The 27,388-nt window shown below is 38.7% G+C and overlaps 1 protein-coding gene across 2 annotated transcripts in view; it reads right to left on the bottom strand.

The window, feature by feature from the left end:
* LOC143849633 (uncharacterized) overlaps positions 1-22,038 on the bottom strand; it is a 66,316-nt gene extending 44,278 nt beyond the window's left edge. The window contains exons 1-4 of one of the 2 annotated variants that reach the window (XM_077358730.1): positions 21,785-22,038; positions 19,114-19,306; positions 17,938-18,024; positions 2,878-3,264 (exon numbers count right to left, since the gene is read on the bottom strand). In XM_077358730.1, the coding sequence (XP_077214845.1) occupies positions 2,878-3,264; positions 17,938-18,024; positions 19,114-19,306; positions 21,785-21,846 (729 nt within the window). In that variant the 5' untranslated portion in view covers positions 21,847-22,038. Of the gene's footprint in view, positions 1-2,877; positions 3,265-17,937; positions 18,025-19,113; positions 19,307-20,789; positions 21,480-21,784 lie in introns of those variants that run through there. The other variant, XM_077358732.1, reaches the window with a different exon arrangement.
* Positions 22,039-27,388: the final 5,350 nt, after the last annotated feature.

The raw sequence follows: 27,388 nt of genomic DNA, 5'->3' as shown, positions 1-27,388 counted from the left end.
GGAAATACAAAGCGGGGATAATCATGGAGGATCATAAAAAGCCAGAGACTCCTTGGAGACACCTGCTCTAGCAAGACCATAGTTGCCGGCTCCACCACCGTTTTATGAGTTTTGGTAGCCAATCGGTAGATGCTAGGAAAAGTGGTCATTAGTGACGCTTCACCAATCCATAGATCGTCCCAAAATCTGATTGTGTCCATTACCAGCTTTAAATCGAACATTGGGTAGGAACATTTCACGAACCGCACTCACAGATTTCCATACACACGATCCCTTCCCTGACGGGAGGTTTTTCACAAACCCAACCTCCCCATCCACGACCATACTTGTCCCCTATTATATCGTGCCACAGGGCCTCCTTTTCAACCCCAAACCGCCATAACCACTTCCCCAATAGCGATTGATTCCGGAGTCTTATCCGTCCAATTCCAATCCCACCTCTTTTTTTGGATTTGCATACCTTGCTCCATCTTAACAGATGTTTTAACTTCTTGCCCTCCTCCTTTCCTTCCCATAAGAAATCTCGTTGTAATTTCTCAATTCGGTTCGCCACCTTCGCCGAATTTTGAAGAGGACAGGCAGATATGAAAGTAGATCTCGAATGGGGTGTTCCCAGCCAGCTCATTATAACCCTAACTCTCTAGGAGTGGTGCCCTCGAGGCCTTTTACCAGAAGTTGGCATTTTTCTGCTCCTGTGTGTGCTTGCTTTCTGCTGGACTACATGTCGCAATAAGATTCTAATTATGCACCATCTTGTCCATCGTTTGAGGATTATCGCAATTCATTGTTCGATCAGTGTGGTTGACACAGAATCAGTGGACCCAAGGTTACCTACCCCAGGAAGGTGGGAAGCGCGCTTCCGGGGAATCACATTTCGGAAGGAGGAAACGCACGACACTTCCCCAAAACAGGGGAAGCACATTTCCGATTCGTGGAAAGTGCGCTTCCGAAATTGGGAAGCGCGCTTACAAAGTTCCACTTGTACTTCATTGGATGTGGATTGGGTTAAATAGAAAAGTAGCTACTAAAAAAGACCACTCCTACTTTTAAAATCTTTAAAAATAGCCAACTCCTTTTTACTATGTATAGAAGGTCGAAATTTTCCAAAACATTTCTTCAGACCAATCATTAAATCGATGGAGAGAGAGGGGGGAAGCTGTCCCATGTAAATGATGTATATATAGGCCCAAAGTAGGGCAACCTTGTTCAAAGACTACAATACCCGTCATCATACATATAATGCCAAAACTAACCTCACACGCTCTTTAAAATCTTGGATGTAACAAAAGCCCAATAATGCAGCCAAATTCTGTCTTTGGCTTCGGACTCAGACCTGAAATAGGACAAAGGGATTCTAGATTTAAGAGTAGGTTTTCAGTCGGTCCACGGAAAGACTGGTGAGATTAATAAAGGCTTGAGAATTCGTATTTTCCTGCATTCGAGCCTTCTAAATGCTGAAGATCTATGTATATGAAAGAACCATCATTCAAGCAGGAAATAAAGAATCAGTGGATTAAAATGGTGTATCTCATAGCAGCTCTATGACGTCATAAGTCACAAATTCAAGGCAAAATCGTCATGAACCAAAGTAGCTTGGCGGCCTTCTTTCGAGATGGATCTTTCGTTAAGGATTTGAACTCAAACACCAAAATCAGTCGAGGAAAACTTTTAGCCTGAATTGGCAATCTATGACCAAATCCTGTGAAAAATGGGGACTCCTTGCTGCTTTGAAGTCCGGAAATGGATAGTTTGTTCCAGATATTGATTATTCAATGGAATAGATCTGATCTCTCAACCAGAGCAGTTCAGATATGTTCATTTCATATCCTTGCAAGCTTCTTTTCATTTCAAACACCACAAATTGATGGACTTAACATCGGGAATTTGAATATCTTACCAGTATTAGGAAGATAATTGAAAATCATCTACAAAAATCCAGGAGTATAAGCTCTCAGCAGTGACATAATCCACACACAAACAGTAAAGAGATGCTGCCTTAATTCTTGCAATTAAGGCCGATGTAGACATTCCCCTGGATGTGTTTGGTTTGTTTTGCTTTAGTCTCTTTTGTATTTTGCCTTTGACCAGATTCACTCTTGCTTTAGTTGTTTCAATAAAGCACCTCAAATTTCTCATAAAAAATCCTCAAAACCCCCTCTTTATGATAAAGGAGGTTATGCTCATCCTCTAGCATAGGACTATCAACCTCTAAGGTCTCATGGAGGCCAACTATATCGTCTATTCAAGCATCGAGATTCGAGACATGTTTCACATGAACAGGGTTGAGGATGGAGCCATGGGAGATTTATCATTTGAATAACTTTTTATTGATTGTGGTTGTTACCTGGTAGATTAGCACCCAGAAATGTCAAAAAGAACTAGAGCATTGGAATTGCGGTACACATGCAATAAAATACTATTTCTTAATATGCATATAATACTGCAACAATGAGGAAATGGATACTAGAAACTATTCTGGCCTCTTCAGATGAATAAGTATTAAGTTGCATGTGAATTTTTATGAACTTCAATAGTAATCCGCAAGCCAGGATAAGAAATGAAATGAACTACTACAAACTATGACATAATGGCACACAAATTATAGAAGAAACCAAGGTTTAAAATTTCAGTTTCGGTGTCGGTTTCAACAGTGGCCGAAACCAAAATTTTGGCCAAAATACCGAAATTTCGACCGGAATTCGGTAATAAAAAAACAATTTCGTCATGTGCCAAAATTTTCTGAAATTTTAGCTGAAATTCCGAAATTTCAGCCGAAATCTGGGCATGAATTCATGTACTTTCGGTGTCGGCCCTGGCCGAAATTTAACACCATGGAAGAAACTATCCAATGAAACTGTGGGATAAAGGTAAGGAAACCTGAGATAGCTGTGAAGCAGTTCTATCGTGCTTGAAATCTCCTCTCAGCATGTTTGCCCAGTTCCCTTCGCCGCATTTTTGTACGGCCGCAATAAGTTCCATATCCTCCTCCGCCGTCCATAGTTTCCTTTTTCTTTTTGCGGGAAGGTTTGTACTTAGTATTCCATTTCCATCCAACCCTTCTACAGATGGCACCGTAGGCAGAGGTTGCTTCTGAACAGAAACTGGAATTGTAATGTTGGTCCCTTGTGTAGAACGCAGGATCTGTGAATTATCTGATGGGGTACGTGATGCCAGACCATTAGGTATGTTTATAGTCAAAGGAGCCTCTACAGTTGAAGGGTTCATGGGACCAGAGTCATTTGGCAAACCAGAAGCAATTAGAACCTGACCAAGCCAATAATTCAGATGTCTTTAGTACAAACATATGGATGAGATCCTAAAAGACTTGAACTGAAAGTATTGTTAACGTATAACAGAAACAAATATATCATGTTTTAGATAAATTACACGCCACTTAAAAAAATCTTCTTTCATAAGTAGCTTCCCTTTATTAGAGGAAGCAAAAAATAAACAGGCACAAAATTCAAAATCTAGAAAACATGGAGTGCATCCTTAAGACATTAATGTCTCAAAAGTTTAGATACATCTAAGGAACCAAAAATGTCACTAGTTACCTCCATCTCGTTCATAACCCTATAAAGAAAAGTGGCAACTCCACTTGCTAATTAGTTCACATTAAACAAGTTGCCATGGGTAACCCGGGTTGGCCTAGGATTGGAGGTATTTTTTTAAATGATAAGAGGTAAGGTGGTGAGAGTTTCTCCGGTCCAATTAATGTCATTGATGCCAGAAAAGCCAAGATTCTTGCATTGTTGATGGGAATCTATCATTTTTGTTGACAGAGTTGTGGGAGTTTATGAGTCAATGGTGATAATGTGCCTTGTTTGGCTGACAATAACAAGCAGCCTACACTAAGCTACATTTAGAAACTAAGCTACATTTAGAAAGCAACTGATCGAGCAAAGAAGTAAATTAATGGAAGACGATGGAATATCCTAATTTAGAAAATTATTTATGAGTGGGATATATAACTCCAACAATCCATACACGCAGCTGGATACTTCCCTAATCGAGAACTTTATAATTATTAGAATCTTACATTAGATGGGGCCCATCACTTATGTCAGTTATACGACTAAATGTGATGGGTCTCACATATATTGTGTGCATATAAAAAAAGAGGAGAAAATTCATGAGGGTTTTCATTTTGAAAACCTATGAACCTCCTCTCCAAACCTTATCCTCTATACTCTTCCACTGTTTACATGGTATCGGTGCAGTGATCTTATCCTCATGTTCTCTCTGCTTCTTCTTCTCGTGTCTTCTTGATATGTTTAGGAAACTTCAGATCTGTTTTGATCAGACCACCAGATCTAGGGTTTTTCCCTTGTTGTACACAGAAAACCTATGAAGTTCACAGTGCTTTAGCACCTGGATGTTACAATTGAGGCTATTCCTTTTTCCATGTCAAATCAAGGAGGAATAGTGACTTAGATCGCCTAGCTAACCAATTCTGCCAGAAAAGTGTGTTTGTCTTTCTTTAAAAAAGCCTATTGGCAAGCTAGGCAGTTTTGAGCTGTGCTTCTATGGTTGCAAGGATCCAAATTTCGGTGTCGGTTTCGGCCACCACCGAAATCAAAATATTTCGGTTTTGATGGAAATTTTAGCCGAAATCATGTAAATTTTGGTAAAATAAAATTCGATTTTTTTTTTAATTTTGGTGGAAATTTACAAAATTTCAGTGGGAATTTCGTTAATTTTGGATGAAATTTCGGTAATTTCGGCAATTTCAGTGGAAATCTTATAAATTTCAGGATTTCGCCGAAACTCTATAAAAAACGGATTCAACGTACTTTTTTTTTTTTTTTTTAAATATGACAAATATATTCATACTAGCAAAATTACAATGGGGACCAGTAGTCCCACTAGATTTACATAGTATGAGATGCCCAGGAGCAATCTCCTTGGCTCAAGAGAGAACCCATTACCCCTTACATTACCCAATAGCCTTAATTGAGACAAATCCAGCAAAAATTGCCAAATTTGCGGTGTGGAGACCCTTCCTTTCTGCACCAAGCTATGGGCAGATTTTACATGCCAGTCAGACTTAAAACTCGAATCTTTCTCAAAACCCTTAGTAGATTATCTACTCCTAGCATCAACCCCTTCTAAAACCTTTAGAAGCCTCACCAAAGTCCTTTATTTCTTGAGGTCCCGCTCCCATCTCTGCAAATCGGGAGGAAGGCAAGGCAATCATCAAAACATATTTGTCATCACCATCTAGATAGTCATTCAGTTTGTACTTTTAGACAAGTCGCCTAAGCCGAACACTTTTCCAACTCCTCCATGATAAGCTGGATATGAAAATCCGGCAAATCAAGAAGCAGGTCCTCCGGAATCCGATCCAAGAATCCAGGATTTTTTTTGCTCGCAATCCTTTCTTCCACCAACCGGATACCCACCGCCTTAGTAGCTTCCCAGTTTTGCCTCCTCACAACCCTTTCTTCAATCGCACGTAGAGTAAAGAACGGATGATTGGGCAACGGCGAATGGGTGTCTTTGATCGGAGTAAAACCACAGAGGCTAAACCAAGTGAATGGCCTGTTTTGAGAGTCTAGCTTGAGTAATTTCCAGTACAAGCGAAGAAGATCTACCAACAATTCTTTGAGGGTTGGAGAATTGATAGAAGCCCGCTCTTCATTACAGACCATCGATCTCATCCTCTTAAGGAGGTTTTCTAAAACCATGATTTCCATGAATAGCCGTCTACGACGTCCTCCAGAACAAGAAGAAGATTCTCCTGAATCACCGAGATTTTCCATTCCTCCTTTGTTAATGGTAGAGACAAATAGAGGCAGGAAAAATCGATGAAATCTTTCTTGTGGCTTTTGTGCCTTCTCAAAGTTCTGGATTGAAGGTACCTTTTAATACAAATTTCAAAGCCTTAAAACATTCGCTCCTAGAAAAGAGAGTTGAAACAAAGAAGTAATGAAAAGACGTGTAATGAATAAGTAGAAGTATAACCCACTTCCCAACAACCGAGAAGAGATAAGATAATAGAGACACCCGCAAGCGCTTTAGTCACTATGGCCTCTCGTCTAAGGTAGATATTAGACACACGCCCCCCCTCCCCCCCCCCCCCATAAAGCCAATATCTACAGGCGCCCAGGGGCCAAAACTACTAGATTAGCCATAAACGGAGCCAATCGTGGCAGATTTGGAGTAAAATTTTAAGAGATTTACCAACCTACTGTTTTTCTTCCTTGATCCTAAATTTGTGACCAGAAGATTATCCAAAATATTCATAAGAAAATTTTCTTCTGATCTTGGCCCCCTGGCAAAGAAATTTAAACAATCATGATAGCCGCCAGGGGCTCGATAATCAGAGATGTTCCTTACTTTTGGTTGGAGCCCAGCTGTCTTGTTATTCTTGATGGGCAGAACCAGCCAGGCAACTTTCCACCTAGGGGTAGGTTATTTTGACTTAGTTGTCTCGGGACCCGCCAAGAGAAGACAGGGTTGACCTAAATTTCTATTTTCAGGTTCCACCTCACCTTTTTCGAGGTGAACCTTAGGATCATCCTTGGGAGGCAAAACCGGAAGCTTTGATTAGTTAGATTTGAAAGTTAAAATCAACACGGGATCCGAAGGCTCACCAGGAACCGGCCCCTGACTCGCCGGGGATCTTTCAGCAGGCGAACGGATGCTCGATCCAAGAAGGCCCAAGGAGAAAGAGGATACAGGAGAACAAACGCAAGTTTTATTTTCCTGAAGAACAACCCCAATGCTATAGGTCAGCCCTAAAATCCTAATTTTAAAGCAGGAATTAGGAAAATGCAAACCGATTTTGGCCGAGACGAAACTCATACAATTCGTGTGGTTGCCTCCCATCTTGGTTTCTACAACCTTACCAAAAAGGCCCCGTATAACCTCCACCATTGACACAGCCCAAGCATGCAATGGGATGCCATAAAAGTGACCCAGTGAGCTTCCTCGCCTTGAAGAAACTCCATTTTCCACGGTGAGAGAGAGAGCAAGTAATTACCCAAGGCCTCAGGTCCCTTAGCAAGGATCTGTGATGCCTGGGTTTTCGTTTCGAACATAAAAAGAATTTCATTCTTTGCCAATATAGGACATTGTAAAGATGGAATTGTTAGAGTTAGTGCCCTAAAACCCAGTATATTTCGCATGTTAATCAATAAAAGTTTCTTTTCATGACAATTAATGGGTACCAAAAGTTAAATATGTGTTATATATTACATGTTATTGACACATATTTGTCCTTAGGTAGCAAAGTAGGAAACCCATGCTCATGGATTCACAGATCCTAAGGAGCAAGGAGATATGGGATTCTGGTTCTTTGCAGACCTTAGTAGTTCCTAGTTGGGGTTGAGGTTGGACACCTCCTCCTGTATACAACTAGCATTTATCTTGCCTACATGCACGAGATGTGGAGTGACTTATCTCAATCACTTCGGTAGTGGACCCTAAGCAAGATAGAATGGGCGTGACAATGAGATGTGTATCACATTAGAATAGCTTGTGGACAGAAGACAGTTGAGTTATTCTACTAGACAGAACCCTTTACATGTCCTTTGACCTGAGGGGTCATATTGGTATGTTGGAGAGTCTCTCATTTTTTGTCTACCCGTGATTCTCTTGGAGTCACCAGAGGGTAGTACTGGCGTGTTGGACAAACCTTCGAGGTCAATACTAATACCCGACATGGAATTCTCCACCTATTTAATAAGATAACATCTATGGTTTTTAACAGAGCAATAGGCCTAGAAAAATACCTGACCAGGTGGATTTGATAAAGTGTTTATCAAAAGAATTTCACAAAATAAGTTTTGAAATGGTTTTAGCAAATGCATTTGCGGGCCAACATTGCTTGACTGAAAGGTATACCATGAGTGAGCCCGGGGGGTAGTTGATGTCCATCCCCCGTAGGACTCAACTCGGTAGATGTGGACTTGGAGAAAGGACTTGCACATTTGATGTGATTAGGGGTATGATTATTTGACAGTTATCTTCAGGGTTAAGTCTAAATGGAGGCCACTGACTCAATGCGGTTGTAGCATTAAGCTACGGAGCAATAATCGCAGTGGGGCCCTCTTGTGGGTTCTGCAGGATCTACCATTAAATCCCTGCTACAATCCCACTTACTACTCGATTGACCTATTATAATTTATTAGATAGAGGTCCCGCATTTATTTGGTTGCTCACACGAACTAGTTTAGTGGTATTTGATGCATTGAAAGGATATACACAATGTATATAGTGTATATGTACTATGGGATACATTAGGAATACCAAAATGGTTTTGTATTAACCATAAGGGTATTTTGGGAATATCATAAAATATATTGGAGCTTAAATCCTATTGGATAGGATTAGATTGCATTAATTTAATTGGGAATTAAATGTGAAATGCAATGGGAATTTGAATTGGAAAAGTGGACCCACATGGGACAAATTTGGGTGGGACCCATTGCCACACGCCCCATGTGGTGTGCCATTATCAAATTGGAATTCAAATAATATTTAGAACATTATTGCTTGATCTGTGTTCTCAAATTAAAGCAACACATGTGATGATATTGGAAAGAGAAAGAAAGAAGAAACAAACCAAATTGGAAACTTGGGAACCACATGGGCAACCAAGGGTTGCTTGCAAAGCAAGCAAAACCCTTGGGGACGTCCCATATGGGTTTCCCAATATGGGGTTGCTAGCTTTGCCCAATTGAAGCTTCCAATTGTGGCTAGTTTCCATAGATTTTGGGATTTCTCTAGAAACTTTGGATTGTACGTATGGAAATTGAGAACTCTATAAGACATATTGCTGGAGTTTTCAAGAGTTCTTCCATAATTCTATGTGCTGAAAATTGGTAGAGACACCCCAAAGTCTCTCTTCTTCTTCTCTTTCAATTACATCAACTAGTTTTGTCTTTTCTAGATCAAAGACAAACATCCAACCAAGCTCCATTGATCTAAATACATATTCACATATTATAATCTGATTTAGATCAGATTCTAAAGTGAACAAAGAGTTGTACACAAGATCCTTTGCGCAACAAAAGGAATCCATCGATTCAACGTGCGGTTTTGCGTCGATTAGATCGCCGGCGAATTTTCGAGAAGTAGATCAAGAGAACGAGTTCTTTTCTACATAAAGGTATTTATATTTGTGTTTATTAAATCACAATAAAATCAATTAGTCCCTATGAATCCTGGATTAGAGCAAAATTTTTGTTCTACACGGTTTATTCTTCTACAACGTGTAACAATTTTGCTTGGGGATTTTCAACCAATCTGACAGGAATATCCCAGGACTTTTGTTCCCATTTCCAGAGCTCCTGCAGGGTCCCACTATGATTTTTCTTTTTCCCTATCAGGCAAGCTTTTAGGGTATCCATTCGCATATCCACTTCACCACCCGAGATAGATAAAGATGGACTCTCTGAACTCTTATGATGATAAATTTTGCCAGAATCAGGCCAAAGATCATCCTCACCACGATTGGACTCTAGTCGAGAAGTTGAGCTAGCACGGGGTACCCATTTTGAGGTTAAGGTATTGACACGGGGTACACAAGCGGCATTTATCCCGCCATCTGAAGTTAAGGTATTGACAAGGAGAGCAAGACCAAGCTTCAGATCTATTAGCTTTACTTGGCTTAGATCTCCCTTTGGATCACCCCCTCCAAATCGCGTAACAGATGAGGGGATCGAATTCGCTCTGGCTTGCGAGCTCTTTCTGCATCTTTTCCGCGATCCAAAGTTGTGGTAGAGGCAGTAGGGGCACTGCCAATCCTCCGCCAAGATGCTCATTCCGCCAACATGTAACTTGGATCAATATTAACTAATTCAAGCAGTAAACTTCTCTTTTTTCACTTTACCATCCATTCCTGTGCTGCCATTGGCTTGCCTATGTGCTTTTCTCCGCTTGTAAAGTGCACACTCCAAATTCTTCTCTGAAAATATTCTGAGACCTCATCCTTGCTTTCGGATCTGAGGAGAGTTGCAAGAAGAATCCAATGTACTTTTGGTTTTAGACCAAACTGAAACCGAAATATTTCAGCCAAAATTTCAGATTTTGGCAGAAATTTAAAACTATGTATGGTTAGCCTGCCAGTATGAAATCAAGATAAAGGCTACTGCTATCAACTACGTACTTTCTATCTATCTAACAAGATTTTGAACAAGGTTTGATGTGGACCAACATCAGCGGAAGCACAATCATAGTTCATAGAGTAGGAGATGGATCTTCTTGATTGCAGTCAGTGTTTAAAAACTCGTTGACTCGACTCGGAACTCACCCGAGTCGACTCCCTTTTACCTTGGCCGTGTTCCGTGTTGCATTGCATCCACATTCCACGTTTTCCCGACAGAGTCAATAAAAACTCCTTTGACTCTCCCGAGTTATGACGTGTCAACCGCGTTCTTAGCTGCATCCTCGCCGAGTCGACAAGGAACTTTCTTGGCCGCGTTCCGCGACACATTCGCATTTTTAAACACCAGATTGCACTAAGCAACCATCGTCAAGAACACACAAGGGATGAGGATACTTGGTTTACAACCACTTAACTTCTTGGTTAGGTAGAGGTTTCAAGTAATTCATGTGCAAAAACTGATGGATCTATAGAGATGAATAGTATTTCAATTATAAAACTCAGAGCAGATGAAAAGGATTCAGTTCTCACACAAATTTGGCACAGATCAGCTCTAACTGAGAGCTACATAACACTGCAGGTTTTGAATTCGACTAGAAATTCAAGAGCGTGGAGGATTAAATCTCACATAATTATAAGTGCCTTCGTGAGAATTATTTTTTTTACGATGAAATCCAAAGTACACTCAGGACTTGATGGAGCTTGAAAAGATTAGGGGAGGAAGCTCAGAAATTCAAGCTTTATGTCAACCGAAAGGACTCTAGTTCCGCAGAATTTGGTCAAGGTCTGAGAAACCAAGACTTTAGATGAACAGATCTCTGTTGACTAGTGAATTTCTCAATGAGGATTTTTTTTTTTAGCGGCGCGATGAGGATTCTACAGTATGATTTCCAAACAGCACTCAGAAATGGAATGGAGATAAAAAAGACCGGGAATGTATTTAAAAATCCGAATTCTATTACTAAGAAGAGTGCTAATAATCTGCAGCAATTTCTAGAATGCAACCTAAGAATTCGAGAATTCGAGTGATGGAAAGGGGTAAATCTCTCATAAGATATGGAGTGTTCATTGATGGATCAATAGAAAATTGGTCCTCACATCACTCAATAAAGGTAAGAATTCGAACAGGACTGGGATCAGGTCCGAAGTTAACCGAGAGCTGGATATAGTTCTTAGGTTTTGTGAAACAAACTCTTGAAAGTGGCAATCTTTTGATCTGTTAAAGAAGAACAGATCAGAGCAGAATCTCATTAGATATTGACGATTTGTGCAAGAGATTATCTCAGGTAAGACTAAGGAAACAAATCAGATAGAATTGATCAAAGAATGAAGTGTTGCCAATCAGCTAACTAGTCATGACAACAAGTTCAGATTAGTGAACTTTTGCGATTATGCGAAACAAGATTCTTCATCAAAAGAGCAAGATCTGAGTCAAAGGTCAGATCTGATCTGAATTCATTTTCGTCGAGGCAGGAACATACTTAGATCTCAGGCAGAAATGGAATTTGATTTATGAAGAGAAAAAACATAACTAGAAATTGTAAGATGGGAAATTCAAGATCAATGAACTCAAACTAGAAAAGAAAACATCCAAAAGAGAAGATAATTGAACACTGATATTGATTGCAAATTTCCAGGCATTATCAGTAAGTAAACATTCAATTAAATACTGATAATATGGAATGCAAATCTCAAAATAAAGAGCATGAAATGCAGGGAAAACTTCAGAAAGATCTTTCAATAAAAAGAGTAATGTAATTGTAGAATAATCATCAAGAAAGATAATAAAGTACTTAAAACCAAACAAAGATGGAGTTTGACAAGAACCTCATACATCACAATGGACTAGCTCAAAAGGATGAGATACTCGACTAACTACTCTGGAGGGAAATGAGACCCTATGGTGTTTTCCCAGTTCACAGGACTCGCAATGAAAGAACTAAGTGGACTTGATACTAAGACCGATTTTCGAAGCTTCTTAAGTAAAGGGTGGCCCAAACGGCAATGCCACTGAAAGGAATCAACAAAGCTTCGTAGGGCTGCACTTTCCCCTGTCTGATCAAGGTAATAAAGACCATAACTTCACGACACGAACCAATATTCTTCCCGGTCTTCATATCCTCAAAAAAAATAAGGAAAGAAAAAAAACTAAACAATTTAAATGTTTAGTTACCTGACTAACAGAAAGGAAATTAAAAGGAAATTTAGGTACACAAAGTATGGACAGTAATGAAAGACCTGAATGAGAGGAAGCAACACCTACTCCAGAGACGAGATGCAGTCCCATCAGCCAAGATAGCACTATGACTAGGGGTGTTCATTATTCGGTTATAACCGAATAACTGAACCGAAATGAATTGGTTTTTTTTCTTTTCGGTTCGGTTTCGGTTATTTTTTTTGGAAATTCGGTTATCTCAAAAAAAAATTCGGTTAACCGAATAACGGAAATTACGGATAAAAACCATTATTTTTCCAAAAAAAGTGCTATATGGTCACTCCGTAGGATGATCAAAACCGTCCATTTGATTTATCACAACTTAATTAGGTTGTGCTCAAAAAATCATTCAATAGGATGATCCTAGCCCTCCGATCCAAATCAAGATTTTGCTTTTTTTCCTCTTTTTCCCCCGCTATTCGACCGAATTTTTAATCGGTTCAGTTTTTGGAAATTTCGGTTCTATTTCGGTTATCAAAATTTGATAATTTCGGTTATCGAAATTTGATAACTGAAATCATTTCGGTTATCAAATTTCGGTCTATTCGGTTCGGTTATAACCGAATGAACACCCCTAACTATGACACAGTGAACAATATAACTAAAAGGAAGAAAGTATACCGGATTTATCGGTTATGTGGTTGGATGCTCCTGAATCAATAAGCCATAACCCAGAAGTAGTAAGGGAACAAGAGGAAAAGCTACCATGTTGAGCTAAAGTGGTAGTTGGTTGCTTGTCCTTGTCCTTAGACCTCAAAAACTCATCATATTCGGCATGGGGGACCACTAGAGAATCACCTTGCTCAGCCTGTCGGGATGGCGATGGGACTGAGCCCTCAAAGGCAACAACTGAAGCATGATTGGCATATCGAGAATTCGGATGCAAATCATAGCAATAGTCGAGCAGTAGTCGACAATGCGATGAGAATCACGACCACGTGCTATTGTTCACGTGGTATTGTTCATGCGGTATTGTTCACATGGTAATGTTTAACTTTTTTTGAGTTCAGTAGAACAAAAAAAGAAAGTAGGACAAAAGACAAAAGGATGAGAACTTCACAGCTAAGAACCCCCGGGCTCTGATACCATATTGATGACGGAGAAGGAGAAACGTTGAGAGAGAGAGAGAGATGTAGAAACGTGAGGCAAAATCATATCAGTAACGGAATATGATATATATATATATATATACACACACACACACACACACACACACCATATTGATGACGGAGAAGGAGAAAAGTTGAGAGATGTAGAAAAGCGAGTCGAAATTGTCAGTAACGATATATATATATATATATATATATATATATATATATATATATATATATATATATATATAGAAAAGTGTTTCTAGTCTGCCGACTAGAGATCATTCTCTAGTCCGGCGACCAAAAAACATGGGTCCCAACTTCTTTGGGTGATGCAAAGCATTCATTTGATGGGCCCTGACATAGAGAGGGTGTCCACAAAAAATCAGCTCCATAGGATCATCCCAACCCTGTGATTTTTGGAGCTTAAAATGGACAGCTATAAATCGGCACAAATCTGTCCATTTTTTAGCTCCACAAATGGAAGGGTTAAGATGATCCTATGAAGCTGATTTTTTGTGGACACCCTATCTATGATGGGGCCCATTAAATGAATGCTTTAGATCACCACAAAAAAATGTGGGACCCAAGTGTTTTTTGGTCGCCGAACTAGAGAATGATCTCTAGTCGGCAGACTAGAAACACTTTTCTCATATATATATATATATATATATATATATAGAGAAAACGGTTCCTACACATATGTGTAGAGAGTTCTCTACACACTAGCTTAAAATACAGTGGGGGCCCACATTGTTTGGGTGATCCAAGCCATCCATTTTAAAGGCCCTCACATAGATAGGGTGTCTACAAAAAATCAGATCCATAGGATCATCCCAACCCTACGATTTGTGGAGGTAAAATGGATGTCTTTAAACCTTCACAAATTAGTCCATTTTTTGTCTCCACAGTTCGAATGGTTAGGATGATCCTATGGATCTGATTTTTTGTGGACACCCTATCTATGTGAGGGCCTTAAAAATGAATGGTTTGGATCACCCAAATAATGTGGCCCCCACTGTATTTTAAGCTAGTGTGTAGATAACTTATCTACACATATGTGTAGGAACCGTTTTCTCATATATATATATATAGAGGAAACTGTTGGTGCGCTTAAGCTCACCAAACTTATGCTGAGCTTAAGCGCCCAATCACATGGGGGCCCACTTTGTTAGGATGATCCAAAGCATTCATTTGAAAGTCCCTTACATAGATGGGGGGTGTACCAAAAATCAGCTCCATAGGATCATCCTAACCCCTCCATTTGTGAAGGACAAAAATGGACAGACACAAATCTGCCCATTTTTTGTCCTCCACAAATGGAGGGGTTAGGATGATCCTATGGAGCTGATTTTTGGTACACCCCCTATCTATCATAAGGCCTTGCAAATGAATGGTTTGGATCACCTATGGAGCTGTGGGACCCATGTGATTGGGGAGCTTAAGCGCACCATAAGTTTGGTGCGCTTAAGCTCACCAACAGTTTCCTCATATATATATAATACTAGGGTTGTACAATGAGAAAGACAAAAATACCCTTGGACTGGCACATAATTACTTAACCCTTCTAACAACACTATAAACCCGAACATGGACTCTAACAAATAGGTGATTGACGGTTTCTATAATTGTATAGAGATGCTTGTTCCAGATACCAACATGCAAGATATCATTTCCATAGAATTGCATGTCACAAAACTGCAAAAGGGCTATTTGGAAGGGATATGGCCGTCCCATAAAGGACAAAAGTAGAGCCTAGTATCTTTTCTCTTTAATCTTTACATGCTTGGAATTAATTTTTCCACCTAGGTCCCCGATTTTGGTTGATTGGTTGGGATAGAATCAGTAATTAGTAAGCCATTCTTTAGGTTGCAGCTTCGCTCTTCCCATCACAAGCCCTCAGTGCATGAGCAAAGCCGCCCTCTTCGAGGCTGTGTAAAAAAAAAGGAGTAATGCGCATACCTTTTTAAATTCTTAGTATGTGTTTATAAGTTAGTTTTAATTAACATTTTCAAATTAACTGACAGACTGATTTCAGTTGAATGGTAGAAATTGTCAGGCAAGGGACTCCAAATTTGCAATAATCAGCCTTTGATGTGCTTACCCTATCTTTTCTTTTTTTTTGAAAGTTGACATATTTCATTGATATTAGAATTACATTGGGGACCAAGAGTCCCGTCCTATATTTACAAAATATCAAAGCTGGTTCGGGCATACCCTTGACCAGGAAACAGTAAGACAAGAAAAACAACGCAAAATACAGTAACTTTTCTTCCTTCTTCCTTTACCATTACATTGACAAAATAAACTTTTAAGGTCCCAAGTGCGCCTATCTATACCATACTCTTCCCTTAGTCTTTTTACAAGCTGAACCACATTAAACCTGTTAGCCCTAATATTCACAACCACCAGGTATTCCACACTTGCTCTAACCGCCGCGCCTCCAGTGAAATAAATTGTAAAGCAGAAAGATCCAGACAAAAATCCAGTCTTAGCGAAAGAACTAATCTCTCAAGTCAAGCTCGGTCGTAAGTGTCGCCCATCTGGATACAAAACAAACTTTAAAATCTTTGCTATGTAATGGTGGCAGCTTTACCCTAGATAATCACAAGATGTTACAAATAACCTTCCTGAAACTTCCCCAATATTATACTTCAAACGGCCTCCAAATATACCCTAAAGATCGAACATCTCCTTCTGAGAGCAAGAAAACCTCTAAGGAGTGATTGCACCCTAAGTGAATGACCCTAAAGTCTATCAAGCCCTAGAGAATCAACTTCCAGGCAAATACTCCACGGCTTCCATTTAGCTCAACGCCTCAAGTGGGCCTATATGACAAAGCACGGTGGAGACTTTCAACTAGTGTTTCGCTAACTTGCAACCTCCAGGAAACTAAGATCCTTCATCTATGAGCCTAACTACCCTATGAACTTCCTAAACAGCTTCTATAAACACTAGAGAAACTAACTAAATATGTACTGGGAGGGGGCCGGAAGGTTCTTCCTTCAGGGTTTACGACCCTCGGCCCCCAAGACATCAACCTGCTTTCCCGATTCTTGTTCAGTACAGCTCTCCCTTTTTTCCTTTGAATCTCTTATCACCATTGACAGAAACAATTTTTTCATAGCTTCAAGGTCGTCATCAAGTCCTATCCCAAAAACATCTCCTATCACCAGCATCTCATCAAACTCCTCAGTAGAAAAAACATCATTTCCTGCTTCCCCTGAACTTTCCCCTAGAAAATTCACCTGCTCAAATTTTAGCTTCCAAAGTAAAACTTCTCTTGAAGGATTTTGATCAACCTCTCTCCCCTAAAATGTCGGAGGAAGACGGTATCACGAACAAGAAGAGGAAGGCCACCTCCTTCAATGTAGAAGATCTTAAGTTCCTAAGAGAGCTGGAATATGATGAGACGTTGGCCTCGAAAGAATGTCCCACACCGAGAGAAATTTCTATGGGGATTTGGAAAAAGCAATGGAAGCAGCTCAAGGAAGGATGCAAAGGAAAATAAGGAGGAGCTCAAAAAAGTCTCTGGGTCAACTGACCCGAAGGATGTTTATGTTCGGATCTATAAGCTTCCTTTTTTCAGGAAGCTTTAGAAGCAGAAAGAAGGGCTCGTCGTAGGCGATGGGAAGAGAAGAAAGCAGCAGAGATAGAGAGGTTAGAAAATTTGGTTGTGGGCTCATTAGAGGAAGCACAAGATTCTCAGGACTCATTAGACAGGGAAGTTAGTAAGGAGATTCGGGAACGGTTGGGAATGGAGGATGGAGAGAAAGGCTCATATTCCAGGTTGATCAAACTCCGACATGCTTGCCCTATCTTGAAGTGCATTTGGCAGCGAATGCAACTAGAGAACATTTGAGCAGGTGAATTTTCTAATAATTTTAAAAGTTTCGCAATGATTATTCTTATGCTTCCATTTTTTATTCACTCTAGCTGATTTATTTCATTCCTTTACAGCATGAAGATCCATAACAAAAAGAGACGCCTGCTAGAACAAAAGAAATTGCATACTGTAGTATTTGTCTAGTACAACCAGTATCTTGGAGTTGAAGGAAAATTATCAATAATAATTACTCACTGGAGGGATGTGTTGTTTTGGATATTATATTTTAATTATAGCACGGATAATTTCCCTTGGATCTTTAATCATGAGATGGATGGATCAAGGATTCTTCATTATTTTAGTTTTTGTTTACTCTTTACATATTTGAATGGCTTTTTTCTGAATGGTACATATTTGAATGGCTTATGCAATAATTGTTTCCATCATTTGACTCTTTGAATAGTTATGTTTTATTTTTTGAATTTGAATGGTTTTTTTTATTGGCTGCTCATGTTAATTATTTCCATGTTTCTTCGAATCTTGTTATTTGATTTTCATGCACCGGCGACTGGTCGAGAATCTTGAAAAATAGTAACAGCTAGCTGATGTAAATTGCCAACAGAACTGTTCATTCCAAATATAAGGTACCCACCTTTGCCATTTTAAAAAAAAAAAAAAAAAAAGAGGTACCTACCTTTACACATGCTGCAGCCTCTGTTGAAGCATCACCACTAACAGCAGGAACAGGTTCCAATTCAAATTCCAAATCACTATCATCATCCTGCAAGCAAAATCTAAGCATCATTCACATTATATAATTTTCATAATTAGAATAGCAATAAAAAAGAGGGCATGGTAAGAAACGGTAAAGGTACAGCCGTACAGGCAGCTCTGAAGTTTGACGTAGAGTATTTTCTAATTGCTTATAGAAAACCCAAACATGATCTCAATATATTGAAGAAGTAGATAGCAGCCTTCTATCAGTTGCTTATTTGTGTTATTTTCCATCCTTGATTTGTTTCTTGGACAATAACATTTTCAAAGTGTTTCCTCATTTCCCTAGCCGGTTAGGAACTGCTCAATCACGTATAATCGCAAGTTTTGGAATTTTCCATTCCAGTTTTAAATCGCATGCCTAATTATATTTTAGGGAAATGTATCAAAACATACTTAGTTTTTAAACTAGATTCTAAAACAAAAATTGCTTAATATCTAAAACCTATTTACCTTTTACTGTATTTACGGAAAACATACTTCAAATCAACTATGCATCTTTACCCAACCTTTTAGATAGTGTGAAACAAGTTTACCCTTTCAATTTAGAAAACCAAAAACCTATTTAGTCCATCTTTCCCCTCCCGTCCATCATGTTGTAAAATGCTAGAAAAACAACTCCTGTCCGTCACATTCAATTAGACCCAACTTCCTATGCTCAACATGCTGGTGTTAGGAAAGGGGAATCCCCATTCCCCACAACCAAATGTGCCTACTGTAAATGAGTCCACTATACAAAATTCTCAACCACTGAGATCCTAACCATTTGATCAATGTCAAAAATTTTGAACCATTGAAATTAAATGCATTGATTTGGCATGTGGCATCTCACCAATGGGTGAGATGTTGGGCAATGGACTACGCTCGGCCCCATCTAGTAGTGTGGGTCCCACATCACAAACATTGTGCCATGTTAGGTCAATTTAACTGCTGTTAGCATTAGATGGAATTTGCAGTTTTAATTTTTTTCTACTCTGCATTACATGTTATACATTTCATGTATGTTGGCTAAAGAAGATGACCCAATTATGAAACCCATTTGTACATTCTACACAATGGACAGAAAGATTGATATTTCTAGAAGTTTCAAACTGACCAAAGGTTCGGCGCCATCATCCAATTTTTCGACCAATATGTCATGGTAAGCCAAATGTCGCCATAGCATCTGATATTCCCTCGCACTAGATATCCCAGTAGAAGTCTTCTTCACTAGTGTATTCCAATCTATTTTCACACCAGCAAACTGAGCAACTTCCTGAAGTAGAGCGAGTATCGTTGGTGCAGTGTACCTTCCACAGAAAGGAAACCAATTAGAATTGTAAGTGGCATTACAGTTCTGAAAGTTCTGAAATTTAACTTTATAATATCCACTCTAACAATTAACTGCAAATCTATAGATTTTTATTTTCCGCCCTCTTTTAGCTTGCAATCTACACACAAATTGAAACCAAAGGCAAATAGGGTGCAAACCCAAACTGACCCTAAATACTAACTGTTCATAATATCCCTTCACACAAATTTCACAGGAATTCTAATCCAACTCGAGAAATAATTAGATAGTCGAAAACCCATCAAAGATGTGACATACAAACTAAAAATAAAAACTCAAATGGTGATTCACAACTAGGAAAACAATAAGAAAAAATACATATATGAGAAAGTGGTGCACTCTAAAAATTAACTGCAAATCACCCTTTTTTAGCCTGCAATCTACACACAAATTGAAACCAAAAAATCAAATGGGCTGGAAACTCAAACTGACCCTAAACACTAGAATTGTTCATATCTCTAGAATTGTCATCATATCCTTGCTCAAAAAATTTACAAGAATTCTAATCCAACTCCAGAAAAAAATTGATTGTCGAAAACCCATCAAAGATACGAAATACAAAATAAATGTAAAAACTCGAATGGTGATTCAAAACCAGGAAAACAATAAGAAAAAATAAAAGTAATGGTGGTGCACTCCAAAAATTAACTGCAAATCTAGAGATTGTTAATTTATCACAATGTTTTAGCTTGCAATCTACACACAAATTGAAACCAAAAGGCAAATGGGTTGCAAACCCAAACTGACCCTAAACCCTAGAATTGTTCATTATATCCCTGCTCACAAATTGAAACCAAAAAGAAACTGGGGTGCAAACCCAAACTGACCCTAAACCCTAGAATTGTTCATTATATCCCTGCTTAAAAATTGAAACCAAAAAACAAATGGGGTGCAAAGCCAAACTGCCCTTAAACCCTAGAATTGTTCTTTATATCCCTCTGTGATGCAGGAGCATCTTGCCAAGATCAACGGTCCTTGATAAATCTAGTTTAATTTTTTTCCATGGAAAGTTGTTTTTGGAAAGCTTTTAGTTGTTTAGGAAATCAAGAAGTCTATTGAGTTCGGTCAAGTGATAGGGTTGAAGAAACTTCTAGTATTTATCTTCATCTCTTTGTTCCTTAATCTATTTCTTTAGCATAAAGGAAACAAAAGATAAGGACTCCTAAATATGAAAGGCAAGCTTAGAAGGAGTCCTGGGTGATGGAGAATTTAGGAGTTTGTTTTTTATTTTATTTTTCTCTAGTTGGATAGGGTTTAGGAAACATAGTTAGTCTAGGAAAGGTCTTTTACAAAATTCTATAAATTCCATGGTTGTAACAGAGAAAAGCATTCCAGAGTTTCATTAATAAAAGCTTGTGTTGTTTTTTTAGGAATTGAATTCCTTCTATCTTCATCTTCTTCTTGGTTTGAATTTACAAATTGAAATAATTTCTTTTTTGTACCTTCCTTCCCCATCTCCTTCCATCTTTTTCTATGCAAGATCTCAACCATTGAAGTAGCCATACCTGCTTCATCTCCTACCTTCCATCATCACCAATCCCCATCTGTCCGAGCCACACCAACCTGCAGATTTTAATGCTCTAAAACACCCCATCGTCAAGCCTTTAATTTCATCCGAGTCATTCCATAACAGCAGCACAATGCCTTCATCCCTTTGATACCCGATTAAACAATCCATAACCATTTCCTAGTTATTAAACGATTGAAACCCTCTCCTTGGACCCAACCTATAACCCAATCCAAAACCCAGTCCTTGTAGCACCAAAAACTAGTCCTCAAAATTTCCTTTGCATCCCCATAAAAGTCACCCGAATACCACCCTTTTCAGCCCACTGCAACTGACTTTAATAACTTAATATTCTTCCCAAAATAGCCCCTGTTTTAACTTCAGATTACCCTTCTTTTGATCAATCAAACCCAACCCTATCATCAACCAAACAACCCTCTTAACCTGCTACCCATAGCCCTTGTTTCCTTTAACCCTATTTTTTATTCTCAGCCCACCTGATTTCCATCCTACTTATTATTAGCCACCCCATCTTTGCATCTTATACCACAAACCTTGATCATAAACCACATCCGATCATACACAGACCCTATTGGTTGTATGCAAATAGTCCCTCCAACAACACCTCCCTTCCCTTTTATTCACCTTCCTTTAATTCCTAAACCAAGTCCTATTCTATCCGCGCAAGCTTCCGCAACCCACCCTCTCATCACTCTGTTCACAAATTTCACAAGAATTCTAATCCAACTCGAGAAATAATTCGATTGTCGAAAACCCATCAAAGATATGAAATTCAAACTAAAAATAAGAACTTGCATTCTGATTCACAACCAAGAAAACAATAAGAAAAAAAAATACAGGTAGAAAAAAAAAAAGATCTCTTCTTTTTGTGTCTCTATATTATGTTTTATAAAAAGAAAAACAAATTACCTTTGTAGAAGTAAGGAAACATCGTCTTCGCTGATCGAACCATTCTTCTTTGTGTCAATCATAATGTCTCCACATTTACAGTACTTATGAAAGGTGAGTATAAATATATGCAAAAACTGGATTTTTGAAGAAACCCAGAAGAGAATTTAAAGATACTGAGGTTTTTGGAGCAAAAGGGCTGTTAATAGTGAAAGGATTTGAGTGTTGAGAACTAAAAAAATCAGGGTTTTGAGAGTGGGGTTCAAGCCCTCGACTGTAGAACAAAATATCAAAAACCCCAAGCAACTCGGGTTTAATAATAGAGACGGGTACTGATATTTGCACTACAGTGTTTTAATAATTGCACAAACTCTGCTTGTCTTTTCATTTTTAATTGGCTTTTTTAGAGCTTTTAGGGAACTGTAATAACCTTTGACAGCTGTTTAATTAATAAAAGAGGAAATGAGTTAGTGCAATTATCAAATTAGTGCCTACATCTGTAGCCTGTAGAAACGCTAGACTCTCAGAAAAAACACTTGAACATACAGCCAGGCTACTACTATTGTGATTTAATAATGTCACAAACTTTGCATGTCTTTTCTTTTTTTAATTGGCTTTTAGAGCTTTTAGAGAACGATAATAACCTATGACAGCCCTTCAATGATAAAAGACAATATGAGTTACTGCAATTATCAAAGGAGCAACTACCAACAGTAACGACCCGGATTTTGAAAACCCCTAAAACCTGGATCATTGAACTACAATTAGAGTATTCATATCTAAAGAAAAGTTTAACGATTCATTATTGGAAAAAAAACTAAAATCATGTCTCATAACTAAAAAATAACCAGTTTACAATCTCATCATTAGTGGATTACATGCCAAAGGTACAACTATACATCAAAATTTCACTATAAACATATTAATTACTGGCTACTCATATAGATCATCACCTCCCTCACTTGACTATATACCCAAAATTCTCTTTCTTTAAAACTATATCACCTCCTGCCACTGAGATGTCGAGGGTAAGTATATCTCTAATTAACTTAATAACAACAAGCACTGGTAGAGGGAGTTTGTGATTAAAAATCGAGCGTTAGGAAAGAAGAGCAATGGGTGTAGAGAGTAAGGCAACAGGCGTTGGTAGAGGGAGGCAAGGATTTCTTGGACAGTTTATGTAGGGGTAATTTAGAAGATGTAAATAGCAAGATGGGATGAGGTAGCCAACTAATGGGATGACTTTTATGGAAGAAATGGGAATCAAATGTAATGGGAGACACGAGTGGCATGATAAAATGGGAGTTTGGCTTTTAGAATAGTAAAGATTATTATTATTACTACTATTATTAGGCAACTAATATTGGCACTGACTTATCTTTTTTTTATTTAAACAGTATTCAAAGGTTATTACATTTCCCAAAAAGCTATCAGAATCATCCAATTAAAACAGAAAAGACTAGCTGAGTTTGTGAAATTATTAAAACATGGTAGTGCAAATATCAGTATCCTATTATTAGTAGGGATTTGCTAGCGTCCATCGGAGAAGTCGCAGATGGCCTGTTGCATATCAGAGCAGCCACACAGGCTCACTTTTCAGCAGATTTTGTCTTCATTCATGAGGTGGGCGCTCTGACATGCAACATGCCATCCGCGAAATGCCTTCTGCGATGGACAATAGCAAATCCCTTATTAGTAATATTATTACTTTATAAAAATACTTATGTATTTGCCAACCCAAAACTCATGGACACTTGATTGAGTGTGTCAAGACGTGTGTAAATCCACTTGAGGGGTTGGTAAATCATGCTTGGGAGCTTTAACGGGTAATTCGTTTGTGGATATTCGTGGAGACATAAATGGCAATATATGATTGGTTGAAGTCATTATTCTTTTAAGGAAAACACTTTGAAAATGGGATTCCGTTTGGAAGATAAAAACGGTATAGACATGACCGATGATTTGACCTTTTTGATGGTGTATTTATTGCTTTTATGAGGATTTGAACCCCTTCCTTTGTCTTTTAGTGGATGTGGCTCCATTGATTGATGCAAGGAAGCAGGATTCGTCCCTTTAGGAGGGGAATCGCTAATCCCCGGAACACGGATCCGATTCGGGATTCGATTCAATTACCTTAATTTTGGGAATCCCGAATCAATGTAATCGGAAACGCGAATCCCATTTTGGGAATCACAATTTACAATTCACGAGAATCACGATTCTCATATTAGGATTCGAGATTCACTAATCATGTGAATCGCGTTTCAAATATTTACGATTCACTGATTTAAAAAACATAGATTCGAGATTCCCATTTTGTGAAACAGCAAATTCTATTCACTGAAAACCATTTTTAAGTAACGGGAATCGCGAATCCCATACTTTTGTTGTGAAATTACAGTTTTTTCCCACTTTTTAAAGAACCTAGGGTAATTTGTTTAAGGGCATATGTGTATTTTCCCTCTTTAAATCGTATAAAGGTTAGAGAGCCTTTTTTTGAACTTTTGCAGCAAACCCTAACCATAATATCCCTTTCACCGAAACCATAAACCCAAATCTGCCGGAGAAGAGAAGAAGAAGAGGAAGAGCCCGTCAATCTGTCCAAAGGAAGAAGAGGGAAGACTCCGGCCGACAGTGGGTGAAATTTTTTTTCATTTTTTTGCAAAAAAAAGAAAGGGAAATGATAATTTCCAGTTTTTCACCACCCCTCCCCCTCTTTAACGGTTTCTGTGAGAATGGTTCCCTCCCCCTCTCTAATGATTTATGTGAGAATGGTTCTCCCCCCTCCCCCTCTCTAACGATTTATGTGAGAATGGTTCTCCCCCCTCCCTCTCTTTAACGATTTCTGTGAGAATGGTTCTCCCCCCTTTTATGGTTTCTGTGAGAATGGCTCACCCCACTTTTTTCAGTTTTTGTGAGAATGGTTCACCGACTTCACCCCCTTAAACGATTTATGTGAGGGTGGTTCACTGCTTGAGGATAAATTCACTCCTTTTAACATTTTTCTTTGACTATAAAATCTAACGAATAATTTTAAAGGGAGGGATTTTATCCATCAGAGGCGGGGGGGGGGGGGATATCATTTCCCTTAAAATTTTGTTTTTGTTAAAGGGGGGGATTTTATCCATCAGAGGGGGGGGGGATAGCATCCCCCCCTTTAATGGTTTATGTGAGAATGGTTCACTGCTTGGAGGATAAATTCACCCCCTTTCACGTTAAATGGTGAGTTTTATCCGTCAGAGGGGAGGGGAAAATCATTCCCCTTTATTTTTTATTTTTTTAATCTTTGTTGTTAATATTTGATTTTGTGTTGTTGATTATGTATTTTGTGTTGTTGATGATTGTCATATTTGATTCTGTGTTGTTAATGATTAGTATTTTTTAATATTTTGTTGATAATATTTGATTATGTGTTGAATATTTGATTATGTTGTTGATAATATTTGATTTTGTGTTGATGATTTTGTGTTGGTAATATTTGTATTCTGTGTTGATGATTTTGTTGTTGATAATATTTTATTCTGTGTTGTATTGCCTTTAAATCTTTTTAGTATTTAGGCCCTCTTTGTTTCAGATTGTGACAACCTATTGTGAGCCCATCATCTGATTATTGGCTCGAAATTTTGTAAATGTGAGCCAATAATCAGTTGGGGGTTCACAATTGGTCCTCACAACAAACAGGGTCGTAATGGGCTGTGAAAAAAGGTTATCAGAGTTCCCAAGAAGCTCTCTCAGAAGCCCTTTAAGTACTAAAAAGACAAGCTAGGAGAGCACAAACTCAATTTGTCTCTTCTTTTTAATCGGATTCTGGCTTTATGAGATAAAAAGATGGCAGTGCTAATATCATTTCCCTAGCTATATGTGTTGGAAATTATTAAAGGGAAATGATTTTTAGCCCTGCCAATGTCAAGTTGTCAACAGCATTTTACTGTTATTAATCCTAGATCTTGGTGTTGTCCATAATAGTGAGAACTGTGAACTCTATCAATTTGAGCTAATAAGAAATTGTTTATCATCTGCCAGTCGATAGTAGTAAGAGTGATGACGACTGGGATGTCTGAAGTCTCCAACAATGGTTTGTTGGAATGGATCAATGGGTTGCAACAAGTGGAAGGCATTAATCTTGGCACGGTAGGCCTATGCAGCTTACGCAATATTGCCACTGTCTTTGTTGATTAGGGTTTGGTTCGTATTGCAATCAAATATTGGGATCTCGATATACATGTGTTTTATTTTTTAATGCAAGAGCTTTGTCCGACTCATGAAGATATTTGCATGATGCTCTGCATTTCCCATAATGGTCCCTTGTTCAAGCCTTCCCTTAAGGACAGCTATGATAAGGCACTGAGCCATCTAATTGGCGTGCCAAAGAAGTCCCTAGCTCACTACCGTCATGCGATTAGTATCTTCCTTCATAAGCTAGTACAAGTCTTTTCACCAAATAGAGAACTGGATAAGGAGTATTGTCGTTGCCGTGAAAATGAATTAGCACTATGTGCTTATACAATGTTTCTCTTTCATGTCCGATCAGAGTCATCCGACTCGATCCTGTTATATTTTGTAGGCTTGGTTGATCAAGTTCGCCAATGTGCAAATCTAGCTTCTACTGTCTTAGCCGAACTTTTTGATAGCCTAGATAGTGCTCGCCAATCTTCTGGATCTGACTTCTTAGAAAGTTTCGTCATTCTTTATGTAAATATTAGATGGTTTATTAAAAATGCTTGAATGATGTGCTTTGTTATGGATAATTATTCCTCACTTTCCTTTCTTTATTCAGGTTTGGTTAGTGGAGAGATTACAAATATTGGCTCCACCACCTTTGCCAATAGGCCCAATACGACCCTGAACGAGGAGTTTTAATACTCGGGAGGTGTTGGTTTCATTCGATGATCCCGCCAGTTGGGCTATATGGCTTGAGGGTCACGAAAGTAAGGACATCGCCTATGGTTGCCCATTTGCTCTGCAGTCCTCGAGACTTTTGGTCAGAAGTGCGTTTGGATAATGGGCTTCCAGAGCACTTCCTCTTACTTGCCTCTGCGGATCCTTCAACAATACTATGGAGCCCAACATCACATAGAAATTATGGATTTTTCGGTACCGGACTCCTTTCGGCCTCAACCCTTGAAGATGAAGACAGTGAATGCGATTGATAGATACTGGAATCGGCGAACCATCATTGCCCTTCAGAACACGCCCACCCCTGGAGAGGTGAACAACTATTTTTGGGAATGGTATGGGACTGGTGGGGCAAGTTGTGCTCTTGGGGCAAGTGCTGCTTCTGGGAGCGGTGCAAGGGGGTGAATTATTTGTATTTTGATGATGTATTTTGTTGGACGGGTATCGGGTCTATGTAATAGCTAATTACTTAATTATGCTTATGTATAATTCTCAAATAGTGCTTATGTGTAGTTAACTTAATTGTTCAATTATTACTTCATGTTATTTCTTATCTTTGTAATGTTTCATGTAGTTTTATATTTCGATGAAAGATAAATATCACACACTCTCTCAAGTACAACATACTTGCATTTTGCATTGCAGTACGTCCCTCATGGATGTAGTGCAAAGCAAAATGTGCTACGTCTAATGCAAAATACCCTCGGGAATTCCCACGTAAGATGGTCT

This window comes from Tasmannia lanceolata, unplaced genomic scaffold, assembly GCF_043159265.1.
Source record: "Tasmannia lanceolata isolate RefF3 unplaced genomic scaffold, GAP_Taslan_0.1 ptg000018l, whole genome shotgun sequence".
NCBI lineage: Eukaryota > Viridiplantae > Streptophyta > Magnoliopsida > Canellales > Winteraceae > Tasmannia > Tasmannia lanceolata.
Note: the sequence above shows the minus strand (reverse complement) of the source record. Positions and strands in the feature narration are given on the sequence as shown.